General features: G+C 38.1%; 1 protein-coding gene across 2 annotated transcripts in view; it reads right to left on the bottom strand.

The window, feature by feature from the left end:
- Nucleotides 1-11,000, bottom strand: part of LMCD1 (LIM and cysteine rich domains 1) — a 70,320-nt gene extending 59,320 nt beyond the window's left edge. Inside the window, exons 1-2 of one of the 2 annotated variants that reach the window (XM_053720782.1) lie at nt 10,942-11,000; nt 1,983-2,036 (exon numbers count right to left, since the gene is read on the bottom strand). Coding sequence is in view for 1 of the 2 variants with exons in the window: in XM_053720781.1 (XP_053576756.1) it covers nt 10,942-10,968 (27 nt within the window). In the remaining variant the exon portion in view is untranslated. The remainder of the gene's footprint in view (nt 1-1,982; nt 2,037-10,941) is intronic. The other variant, XM_053720781.1, reaches the window with a different exon arrangement.
- Nucleotides 11,001-13,392: the final 2,392 nt, after the last annotated feature.

Here is a 13,392-nt window from a genome sequence, read left to right on the forward strand (position 1 = left end):
CGCCACACGTCCTCGGTCATTAACTGTATTTTTTTTGAGGACGTGTGGCGTACGTCCTTGGTCGTTTTAGGGGTTAAGTACACTGGTGGTGCAGCAAAAGCAAGCAATTCATACTTATAAATACAACATACAAAGAGTAATTGTTTTTTTTTGTACAATTAGTTGAATATGGGTGTACATGAAATTGTATCTCTAATCCCAACATAATTCTGTAAAGATATTACATATATTACATAACTACATATGTTATCTTGCCAACTAAAAGGTGTCAAGCTTTTCTCAAAACACTGAAAATACTTATAACCTGTCACGGATACGGGGCTGCAAGGGTTAAACTCCTACCCCTCTTATCACCTACCCCCTCTTGATTCTCAGTGGTTTTAGGCTCCTCAGAGCAACTGCAATCCACCAGGCCCTTTGTTCTCCTTGTTTTGTGTGTGGGATCTCATCTTGTAGGAGCTGATCCATGACCGCCACATTCCCCTTTGGCCGGGACCCCTGGGACTACTGGTCGGCCGAATCATCTCAGATTACCGGTGTCCTTTGACCCAGGTCGCTCCAGTGGCCCTTTGTCCCAGAGTTCCGCTCTTTTGGGGTTTGGTTCCCCTTAGGGTTGGTGAGAGGTGGGGTTATTGCCGGAGGAGGGCTTCATTGGGAACTGGGGGTTCCAGATCCCCCTACAACCTCCCTTGCCTTCCATTTTCCTATGTCTAACTCCGGTCCCCAGGCACAGATCACGTCACTTTTTGCAATGTAGCTTCTGGGGACCAAGGGCTTTCCAACAACACCCTAGAAGTGCCGCCGCTCCCCATGGATCACCCCGAAATCATCAACCACATACCACTGGACACTATGGAACAATGGACTCTAGTGTCTGGAGAGGCGGGAATGGCAGGAAAATTGTGGGACGGCCAGGGCTCTTATCAAGATGAGTTTTAGGTATAAAAGATGTGTGTTTTTTCCAATAAAATGTTTTTCTTTGTTCACCTAAATGCTGGTATGTCTACTTATTTGGGTGGGCTCTTGCTATAATCAATTCTCCGCTACATAGCGGCTGGTTCCAGGGGTTGGAAGGACCCGTTGGCGGAGCTACCCAGTCTGGGTAGCCGGAGATCTGTCACATAACCCAAATAGACAAACACGTGAATACTTGTAAGATGCTATAAGCAGAAAGCAGCGTAATGTGATTTTTATAGGCTGCAGGATTACATTTTTAAAGTGTGCCCCCTGCTAATTGCTAACTTCGCTCCATGGAGTGATAAGTGTCCCTTTCCAGCGAGGTCTATTACTTTCAACAGGAGACATCTCGCCACTCGCAGGGACTGCCCCCTTTTTTATGATAATTCCACCAGGGCAGCCCCTGCAAGAAAGACCAAGTCTAAATTTACAAGGTTTAAATCATTAGGCCCTAAGTCTTAGCCAGCCACTCACAATTTTACAATATGTTGTAATACGTTACCAGCGATCTTACCATCATCTGACTGGCTCACACATTATAACCATTTGCTAAACAAATGTCTGGGATCTGGCTTAGACTAAGTTGTACTACAGGAATGCAATTAATGTATATAACCACATGCCATTATACTGTATTACATCAATCACTGTTAAATACAGATATGTTTGCAGCATTGCATTTTTACTGTTCTCTGAACATGTTGTTACAGCCACTGGCAATCAATAGGTTAAGGTTACCAGATCAAGCAGATAACTAGTATTTTTAGCCCAGAGTGTTGCAATTAGCTTTATAAAGAAGGTTTCCCACATGAATTGTGATGCATTCCCCCCATATTTACCAGTAACTACTGTTCCCTTATGTCTCATAACATTATGCTCTGCACTAATATAATCTCAGTATTTACACTGTGCTATAACATACCCAAGCTCTTGTTAGTACATGCCCACAAACTGATGGCAGACTTCCAGTTACACACAGTGATTGGTCGGCCCTGGGGTGAAATGAGAGCACAGGGTGCGGTTACCTGGCTAAGATCACTTTCCTTCCTAGTCCCAGAAGAGCGAACAGAAATTCAAGTCTGCCCAATTAGAAGAGAGAGGAAAATACAGCTGGAGAATTGTTATAGGAGGATACGTCTCACACATAAAGGAGCACAGTATCCATAACCATGAATAAAACACGCAGGGACATTACTATATCATGCATTGTAGGCTATAGCGTGTGATAATCATATAACATATTACATACAGTGAGGAGCAGGTAGTGAGACATTATATGCAGACAGTATACTATGTGCTATAGTGTGTGATAATCATATAACATATTACATACAGTGAGGAGCAGGTAGTGAGACATTATATGCAGACAGTATACTATGTGCTATAGCGTGTGATAATCATATAACATATTACATACTGTGAGGAGCAGGTAGTGAGACATTATATGCAGACAGTATACTATGTGCTATAGTGTGTGATAATCATATAACATATTACATACGGTGAGTAGCAGGTAGTGAGACATTATATGCAGACAGTATACTATGTGCTATAGCATGTGATAATCATATAACATATTACGTACGGTGAGGAGCAGGTAGTGAGACATTATATGCAGACAGTATACTATGTGCTATAGCGTGTGATAATCATATAACATACTACATACGGTGAGGAGCAGGTAGTGAGACATTATATGCAGACAGTATACTATGTGCTATAGCGTGTGATAATCATATAACATACTACATACAGTGAGGAGCAGGTAGTGAGACATTATATGCAGACAGTATACTATGTTCTATAGCGTGTGATAATCATATAACAAACTACATACAGTGAGGAGCAGGTAGTGAGACATTATATGCAGAGAGTATACTATGTGCTATAGCGTGTGATAATCATATAAAATACTACATACAATGAGGAGCAGGCAGTGAGACATTATATGCAGACAGTATACTATGTGCTATAGTGTGTGATAATCATATAACATATTACATAAGGTGAGGAGTAGGTAGTGAGACATTATATGCAGACAGTATACTATGTGCTATAGCATGTAATAATCATATAACATATTACATACGGTGAGTAGCAGGTAGTGAGACATTATATGCAGACAGTATACTATGTGCTATAGCATGTGATAATCATATAACATATTACATACAGTGAGGAGCAGGTAGTGAGAGATTATATGCAGACAGTATACTGTGTGCTATAGTGTGTGATAATCATATAACATACTACATAGGGTGAGGAGCAGGTAGTGAGACATTATATGCAGACAGTATACTATGTGCTATAGTGTGTGATAATCATATAACATATTACATACGGTGAGGAGCAGGTAGTGAGACATTATATGCAGACAGTATACTATGTGCTATAGTGTGTGATAATCATATAACATATTACATACAGTGAGGAGCAGGTAGTGAGAGATTATATGCAGACAGTATACTATGTGCTATAGCGTGTGATAATCATATAACATATTACATACAATGAGGAGCAGGTAGTGAGACATTATATGCAGACAGCATACTATGTGCTATAGCGTTTGATAATCATATAACATATTACATACAGTGAGGAGCAGGTAGTGAGACAATATATGCAGACAGTATACTATGTGCTATAGCGTGTGATAATCATATAACATACTACATACGGTGAGGAGCAGGTAGTGAGACATTATATGCAGACAGTATACTATGTGCTATATTGTGTGATAATCATATAACATATTACATAAGGTGAGATGCAGGTAGTGAGACATTATATGAAGACAGTATACTATGTGCTATAGCGTGTGATAATCATATAACATATTACATACGGTGAGGACCAGGTAGTGAGACATTATATGCAGACAGTATACTATGTGCTATAGCGTGTGATAATCATATATCATACTACATACAATGAGGAGCAGGTAGTGAGACATTATAAGCATACAGTATACTATGTGCTATAGTGTGTGATAATCATATAACATATTACATAGAGTGAGGAGCAGGTAGTGAGACATTATATGCAGACAGTATACTATGTGCTATAGCATGTAATAATCACATAACATATTACATACGGTGAGGAGCAGGTAGTGAGATATTATATGCAGACAGTATACTATGTGCTATAGGGTGTGATAATCATATAACATACTACATACAATGAGGAGCAGGTAGTGAGACATTATATGCAGACAGTATACTGTGTGCTATAGCGTGTGATATTCATATAACAAACTACATACGGTGAGGAGCAGGTAGTGAGACAATATATGCAGACAGTATACTATGTGCTATAGCATGTAATAATCATATAACATATTACATACTGTGAGTAGCAGGTAGTGAGACATTATATGCAGACAGTATACTATGTGCTATAGTGTGTAATAATCATATAACATATTACATACAGTGAGGAGCCGGTAGTGAGACATTAAATGCAGGCAGTATACTATGTGCTATAGCATGTGATAATCATATTACATATTACATACGGTGAGGAGTAGGTAGTGAGACATTATATGCAGACAGTATACTATGTGCTATAGCGTGTGATAATCATATAACATATTACATAAGGTGAGATGCAGGTAGTGAGACATTATATGCAGACAGTATACTGTGTGCTATAGTGTGTGATAATCATATAACATATTACATACGGTGAGGAGTAGGTAGTGAGACATTATATGCAGACAGTATACTATGTGCTATAGCATGTGATAATTATATAACATATTACATACGGTGGGGAGCAGGTAGTGAGACATTATATGCAGACAGTATACTATGTGCTATAGCATGTGATAATTATATAACATATTACATACGGTGAGGAGCAGGTAGTGAGGCATTATATGCAGACAGTATACTATGTGCTATAGCGTGTGATAATCATATAACATACTACATACAATGAGGAGCAGGTAGTGAGACATAAGCAAACAGTATACTATGTGCTATAGTGTGTGATAATCATATATTACATACGGTGAGGAGCAGGTAGTGAGACATTATATGCAGACAGTATACTATGTGCTATAGCATGTGATAATTATATAACATATTACATACGGTGAGGAGCAGGTAGTGAGGCATTATATGCAGACAGTATACTATGTGCTATAGCGTGTGATAATCATATAACATATTATATACAGTGAGGAGCAGGTAGTGAGACATTATATGCAGACAGTAAACTATGTGCTATAGTGTGTGATAATCATATAACATATTACATACAGTGAGGAGCAGGTAGTGAGACATTGTATGCAGACAGTATACTATGTGCTATAGCGTGTGATAATCATAACATATTACATACGGTGAGGAGCAGATAGTAAGGCATTATATGCAGACAGTATAATATGTGCTATAGCATGTGATAATCATATAACATATTACATATGGTAAGGAGCAGGTAGTGAGACATTATATGCAGACAGTATAATATGTGCTATAGCATGCGATAATCATATAACATATTACATACGGTGAGTAGCAGGTAGTGAGACATTATATGCAGACAGTATACTATGTGCTATAGCGTGTGATAATCATATAACATATTACATACGGTGAGGAGCAGGTAGTGAGGCATTATATGCAGACAGTATACTATGTGCTATAGCGTGTGATAATCATATAACATATTATATACAGTGAGGAGCAGGTAGTGAGACATTATATGCAGACAGTAAACTATGTGCTATAGTGTGTGATAATCATATAACATATTACATACAGTGAGGAGCAGGTAGTGAGACATTGTATGCAGACAGTATACTATGTGCTATAGCGTGTGATAATCATAACATATTACATACGGTGAGGAGCAGATAGTGAGGCATTATATGCAGACAGTATACTATGTGCTATAGCATGTAATAATCATATAACATATTACATACGGTGAGGAGCAGGTAGTGAGACATTATATGCAGACAGTATACTATGTGCTATAGCGTGTGATAATCATATAACATATTACATACGGTGAGGAGCAGGTAGTGAGACATTATATGCAGACAGTATACTATGTGCTATAGCGTGTGATAATCATATAACATATTACATACGGTGAGGAGCAGGTAGTGAGACATTATATGCAGACAGTATACTATGTGCTATAGGGTGTGATAATCATATAACATATTACATACGGTGAGGAGCAGGTAGTGAGATATTATATGCAGACAGTATACTATGTGCTATAGCGTTTGATAATCATATAACATATTACATACAGTGAGGAGCAGGTAGTGAGACATTATATGCAGACAGTATACTATGGGCTATAGCATGTGATAATCATATAACATATTACATACAGTGAGGAGCAGGTAGTGAGACATTATATGCAGACAGTATACTATGTGCTATAGTGTGTAATAATCATACAACATATTACATATAGTGAGGAGCCGGTAGTGAGACATTAAATGCAGACAGTATACTATGTGCTATAGCGTGTGATAATTATATAACATATTACATACAGTGAGGAGCAGGTAGTGATACATTATATGCAGACAGTATACTATGTGCTATAGCATGTGATAATCATATTGTATTACATACAGTGAGGAGCACGTAGTGAGACATTATATGCAGACAGTATACTATGTGCTATAGCGTGTGATAATCATATAACATATTACATAAGGTGAGGAGCAGGTAGTGAGAGATTATATGCAGACAGTATACTATGTGCTATAGCGTGTCATAATCATATAACATACTACATACAATGAGGAGCAGGTAGTGAGACATAAGCAAACAGTATACTATGTGCTATAGCGTGTGATAATCATATAACATATTACATACGGTAAGGAGCAGGTAGTGAGACATTATATGCAGACAGTATAATATGTGCTATAGCATGTGATAATCATATAACATATTACATACGGTGAGTAGCAGGTAGTGAGACATTATATGCAGACAGTATACTATGTGCTATAGCGTGTGATAATCATATAACATATTACATACCGTGAGGAGCAGGTAGTGAGACATTATATGCAGACAGTATACTATGTGCTATAGCGTGTGATAATCATATAACATATTACATACGGTGAGGAGCAGGTAGTGAGGCATTATATGCCGACAGTATACTATGTGTTATAGCGTGTGATAATCATGTAACATATTACATACGGTGAGGAGCAGGTAGTGAGACATTATATGCAGACAGTATACTATGCTATAGCGTGTGATAATCATATAACATATTACATACAGTGAGGAGCAGGTAGTGAGACATTATATGCAGACAGTAAACTATGTGCTATAGTGTGTGATAATCATATAACATATTACATACAGTGAGGAGCAGGTAGTGAGGCATTATATGCAGACAGTATACTATGTGCTATAGCGTGTGATAATCATATAACATATTACATACGGTGAGGAGCAGGTAGTGAGATATTATATGCAGACAGTATACTATGTGCTATAGCGTTTGATAATCATATAACATATTACATACAGTGAGGAGCAGGTAGTGATACATTATATGCAGACAGTATACTATGTGCTATAGCATGTGATAATCATATAACATATTACATACGGTGAGGAGCAGGTAGTGAGACATTATATGCAGACAGTATACTATGTGCTATAGCGTGTGATAATCATATAACATTTACATACAGTGAGGAGCAGGTAGTGAGACATTATATGCAGACAGTATACTATGTGCTATAGCGTGTGATAATCATATAACATATTACATGCAGTGAGGAGCAGGTAGTGATACATTATATGCAGACAGTATACTATGTGCTATAGCGTGTGATAATCATATAACATATTACATGCAGTGAGGAGCAGGGAGTGAGACATTATATGAAGACAGTATACTATGTGCTATAGTGTGTGATAATCATATAACATATTACATACGGTAAGGAGCAGGTAGTGAGACATTATATGCAGACAGTATATTATGTGCTATAGTGTGTGATAATCATATAACATATTACATACGGTGAGGAGCAGGTAGTGAGACATTATATGCAGACAGTATACTATGTGCTATAGCGTGTGATAATCATATAACATAATACATACGGTGAGGAGCAGGTAGTGAGACATTATATGCAGACAGTATACTATGTGCTATAGCGTGTAATATTCATATAACATATTACATACGGTGAGGAGCAGGTAGTGAGACATTATATGCAGACAGTATACTATGTGCTATAGTGTGTGATAATCATATAACATATTACATAAGGTCAGGGGGAGGTAGTGGGACATTATATGCAGACAGTATACTATGTGCTATAGTGTGTGATAATCATATAACATATTACATATGGTGAGTAGCAGGTAGTGAGAGATTATATGCAGACAGTATACTATGTGCTATAGCGTGTGATAATCATATAACATACTACATACGGTGAGCAGCAGGTAGTGAGACATTATATGCAGACAGTATACTATGTGCTATAGCGTGTGATAATCATATAACATATTACATAAGGTGAGGAGCAGGTAGTGAGAGATTATATACAGACAGTATACTATGTGCTATAGTGTGTGATAATCATATAACATATTACATAAGGTGAGGAGCAGGTAGTAAGAGATTATATGCAGACAGTATGCTATGTGCTATAGCGTGTGATAATCATATAACATATTACATACAGTGAGGAGCAGGTAGTGAGACATTATATGCAGACAGTATACTATGTGCTATAGCTTGTGATAATCATATAACATATTACATAAGGTGAGGAGCAGGTAGTAAGAGATTATATGCAGACAGTATGCTATGTGCTATAGCGTGTGATAATCATATAACATATTACATAAGGTGAGATGCAGGTAGTGAGACATTATATGCAGACAGTATACTGTGTGCTATAGTGTGTGATAATCATATAACATACTACATACGGTGAGGAGCAGGTAGTGAGACATTATATGCAGACAGTATACTATGTGCTATAGGGTGTGATAATCATATAACATATTACATACAGTGAGGAGCAGGTAGTGAGACATTATATGCAGACAGTATACTATGTGCTATAGCGTTTGATAATCATATAACATATTACATACAGTGAGGAGCAGGTAGTGAGACATTATATGCAGACAGTATACTATGTGCTATAGCGTGTGATAATCATATAACATATTACATACAGTGAGGAGCAGGTAGTGAGACATTATATGCAGACAGTATACTATTTGCTATAGTGTGTGATAATCACATAACATATTACATACGGTGAGGAGCAGGTAGTGAGAGATTATATGCAGACAGTATACTATTTGCTATAGTTTGTGATAATCATATAACATATTACATAAGATGCGGAGCAGGTATTATAAACAGATGGTTAGTGTAGAGTAGCAATCCGATACTGAAATGCTACAAACAGAAAATACAGTAAAAAGATGACACCAAAAGTGACATTAAATTGATGGCAACTTAAGATAATGAGGAATTATGATGATTAGGTGCAATCATACACAGCTAGATATGAGATTACAGTGGTATAATATAAAAACCTACAGTTATTTGTTATCTGTGTAGTAGCCTCACACTACAGGTAAATGACAATTTTTTGTGCATTGACCTTTAAAAAACAACATAGACACATCTGACAGCACAGGACCCCTGCTTAGTTCAGAGTCATCCCAAATAAAACCAACACAATGACTCCCCCCTAGAACAGTGACTATTCTCCAGAGTAATTTCCATCAGGGCACTGACCTGCAATAATCTTCCCTCTAACCTTCTGACCATCTGACCACATCAGAGACAGATCACCTGAATACTTTGACAGTTAAAGGGACAGTCAAGTCCAAGAAAAACTTTCATGTTTCAGATAGGGCATGTAATTTTAAACAACTTTCCAGTTTACTTTTATCACCAATTTTGCTTTGTTCTCTTGGTATTCTTAGTAAAAAGCTAAACCTAGGAAGGCTCATATGATAATTTCTAAGTTCTTGAAGGCCGCCTCTTATCACATGCTTTTGTATTTGCTTTTCACAACAGGGGAGTGCTAATTCATGTAAGCCATATAGATAACATTGTGATCACACCTGTGGCTTGTGGCAGACACTGCACTAATAGGCTAAAATGCAAGTCAATAGATAATAAATAAAAAGTCATGTGATCAGGGGGCTGTCAGAAGATACTTAGATACAAGATAATCACAGAGGTAAAAAGTATGTTAATATAATCTGTGTTGGTTATGCAAAACTGGGGAATGGGTAATAAAGGGATTATCTATCTTTTTAAACAATAAAAAAATCTGGTGTTGACTGTCCCTTTAAAGCTTTCTGTACATCTGCAACAAGGTAAGAGTCACCTCATAGGGCACTGACCTGCAATAAATCTAAGATGCTGACCATCTGACCAGATTACAGACAGATCACCGGAACATGTTGACAGTTAAAGCTTTCTGTACATTTGCAACAAGGTTAGAGTCACTACATAGGACACTGACCTGCAATAAATCTAAGCTGCTGACCATCTGACCAGATCAGAGACAGATCACCTGAATACTATGACAGTTAAAGCTTTCTGTACATTTGCTACAAGGTAAGAGTCACCTCATAGGGCACTGATCTGCAATAATTCTAAGCTGCTGACCATCTGACCAGATCAGAGACAGATCACCTGAACATGTTGACAGTTAAAGCTTTCTGTACATTTGCTACAAGGTAAGAGTCACCTCATAGGGCACTGACCTGCAATAATTCTAAGCTGCTGACCATCTGACCAGATCAGAGACAGATCACCTGAACATGTTGACAGTTAAAGCTTTCTTTACATTTGCAATAAGGTAAGAGTCACCTCATAGGGTACTGACTACCTGCCCAGCTCAGAGACATAACCTCCAGGGCACTGACTATTTGCAAAGCATAGACCCAAATCATCTGCACAGTGTAGAGAATGTCCCACCAGGGATCTCACCTTGAGAACTCCAGCGCTGAGCTCCATCCCTGTGACTGTGAGCACAATCCTACCCTGAGTTCCTACTGCACAACAGGCTGATTCATAGGACTTTAACTGAGAGCTCAAACTGTCTGAGAGCCCCAGCCAACCAATCCCAGTCTGGAGGGGATCTATATAGCCTATTGAATTCTGGGCTGTGTGTATTAATCTGGGAACACCCAGACCGTGTGAGCTCAAACAGCCCAGGAATGCCTGATTCATTCTGTCTGATCCACAAACCGGACCCTGTGGCTGCAGCTTTCTGGACCACTCACAAATTTTCCTTTAAAGGAATTAATAGTAAAACTATCCGACTGTCCCTCTGGAATTATTGCCCTGGATTACCTGTGTGGTGAAGACAGACAACTGGAACAGAACTTAAAGCCATGTTGTGGCATTACTGGCATACCAATGATGACAAAGCATTGCAATGTGTAATAATATAATGTCTCAGCATGTGATACTGTGGAGAGAGTGTGCCTGTAGCTGATATACCTGACATACACCTCTGTATAGTGCATATGTGTATTATAAAGGTGAGATGTGATCTGTATAACATGCTTCTGCTATTGGGGAAAGAGCCTGCAAGAGTTAACAAACCTAATTAATATTTCTAAATATGGTACAGGTGACTAATACATTGTATGTGTGTATTTGATACATTTGCTTTTTTGTGTGTTTTTGGCAATTTGCTACACCTAGGATGCAGCTCTCTATTTTGTATCTTTTTTTGTGGTTTATGTGAGAGATGGTTTATACAGTGTGTCTGTATAAAGTGCCTGTGGTAGTGGCGCATATGGTACTGGCTATAGATGGTTCTGTATAATGTGCAATGTAAGTGGTACAGGTGATACAATGTGTATTTGGTGCAGGTAACTGTATAGTAGGGTATTTATAATGAATGTGTCTGTAAGTAGTACAGGGGAATATATGCACAGATAGTACTGATATTAGAGTGTTTTGTATAATGTGTCTGTAAGTGGTACAGGGGACAATATGCACAGATAGTACTGATATTAGAGTGTTCTGTATAATGTGTCTGTAAGTGGTACAGGGGAATATATGCACAGATAGTACTGATATTAGAGTGTTCTGTATAATGTGTCTGTAAGAGGTACAGGGGACAATATGCACAGATAGTACTGATATTAGAGTGTTCTGTATAATGTGTCTGTAAGAGGTACAGGGGACAATATGCACAGATAGTACTGATATTAGAGTGTTCTGTATAATGTGTCTGTAAGAGGTACAGGGGACAATATGCACAGATAGTACTGATATTAGAGTGTTCTGTATAATGTGTCTGTAAGTGGTACAGGGGACAATATGCACAGATAGTACTGATACTAGAGTGTTCTGTATAATGTGTCTGTAAGTGGTACAGGGGACAATATGCACAGATAGTACTGATATTAGAGTGTTCTGTATAATGTGTCTGTAAGTAGTACAGGGGACAATATGCACAGATAGTACTGATATTAGAGTGTTCTGTATAATGTGTCTGTAAGAGGTACAGGGGACAATATGCACAGATAGTACTGATATTAGAGTGTTCTGTATAATGTGTCTGTAAGTGGTACAGGGGACAATATGCACAGATAGTACTGATATTAGAGTGTTCTGTATAATGTGTCTGTGAGTGGTACAGGGGACAATATGCACAGATAGTACTGATATTAGAGTGTTCTGTATAATGTGTCTGTAAGTGGTACAGGGGACAATATGCACAGATAGTACTGATATTAGAGTGTTCTGTATAATGTGTCTGTAAGTGGTACAGAGGACAATATGCACAGATAGTACTGATATTAGAGTGTTCTGTATAATGTGTCTGTAAGTGGTAAAGGTGACAATGGTCTGTGCATTACAATATTTCTGTAGCTGGTATATTGGCTAATATTTGTAATTTGTCTATATCTTCATCTAAATAAAGCTCTATCTAAGGTATCTGGGGGTCTGTGTAATGTATTTGTATTAAGTACAGGTGGCAAAGGGGTCAGTATAATGTATGTGTATTTGGTACAGGTGGCAGAGGGATCTGTGTAATGTATGTGTATCTGGTACAGGTAGCAGAGGGATCTGTGTAATGTATGTGTATCTGGTACAGGTGGCAGAGGAGTCTGTATAATGTATGTGTATCTGGCACAGGTGGCAAAGGGGTCTGTATAATGTATGTGTATCTGGTACAGGTGGCAGAGGGGTCTGTATAATGTATGTGTATCTGGTACAGGTGGCAGAGGGGTCTGTATAATGTATCTGTATCTGGTATAGGTGGCAGAGGGGTCCGTATAATGTATTTGTATCTGGTACAGGTGACAGAGGGGTATATACAATAAATCTGTATCTGGTACAGGTGGCAAAGGGGTCTGTTTAATGTATCTGTATCTGGTACAGGTGGCAGAGGGATCTGTATAATGTATCTGTATCTGG

Source organism: Bombina bombina, chromosome 7 (assembly GCF_027579735.1).
Source record: "Bombina bombina isolate aBomBom1 chromosome 7, aBomBom1.pri, whole genome shotgun sequence".
NCBI lineage: Eukaryota > Metazoa > Chordata > Amphibia > Anura > Bombinatoridae > Bombina > Bombina bombina.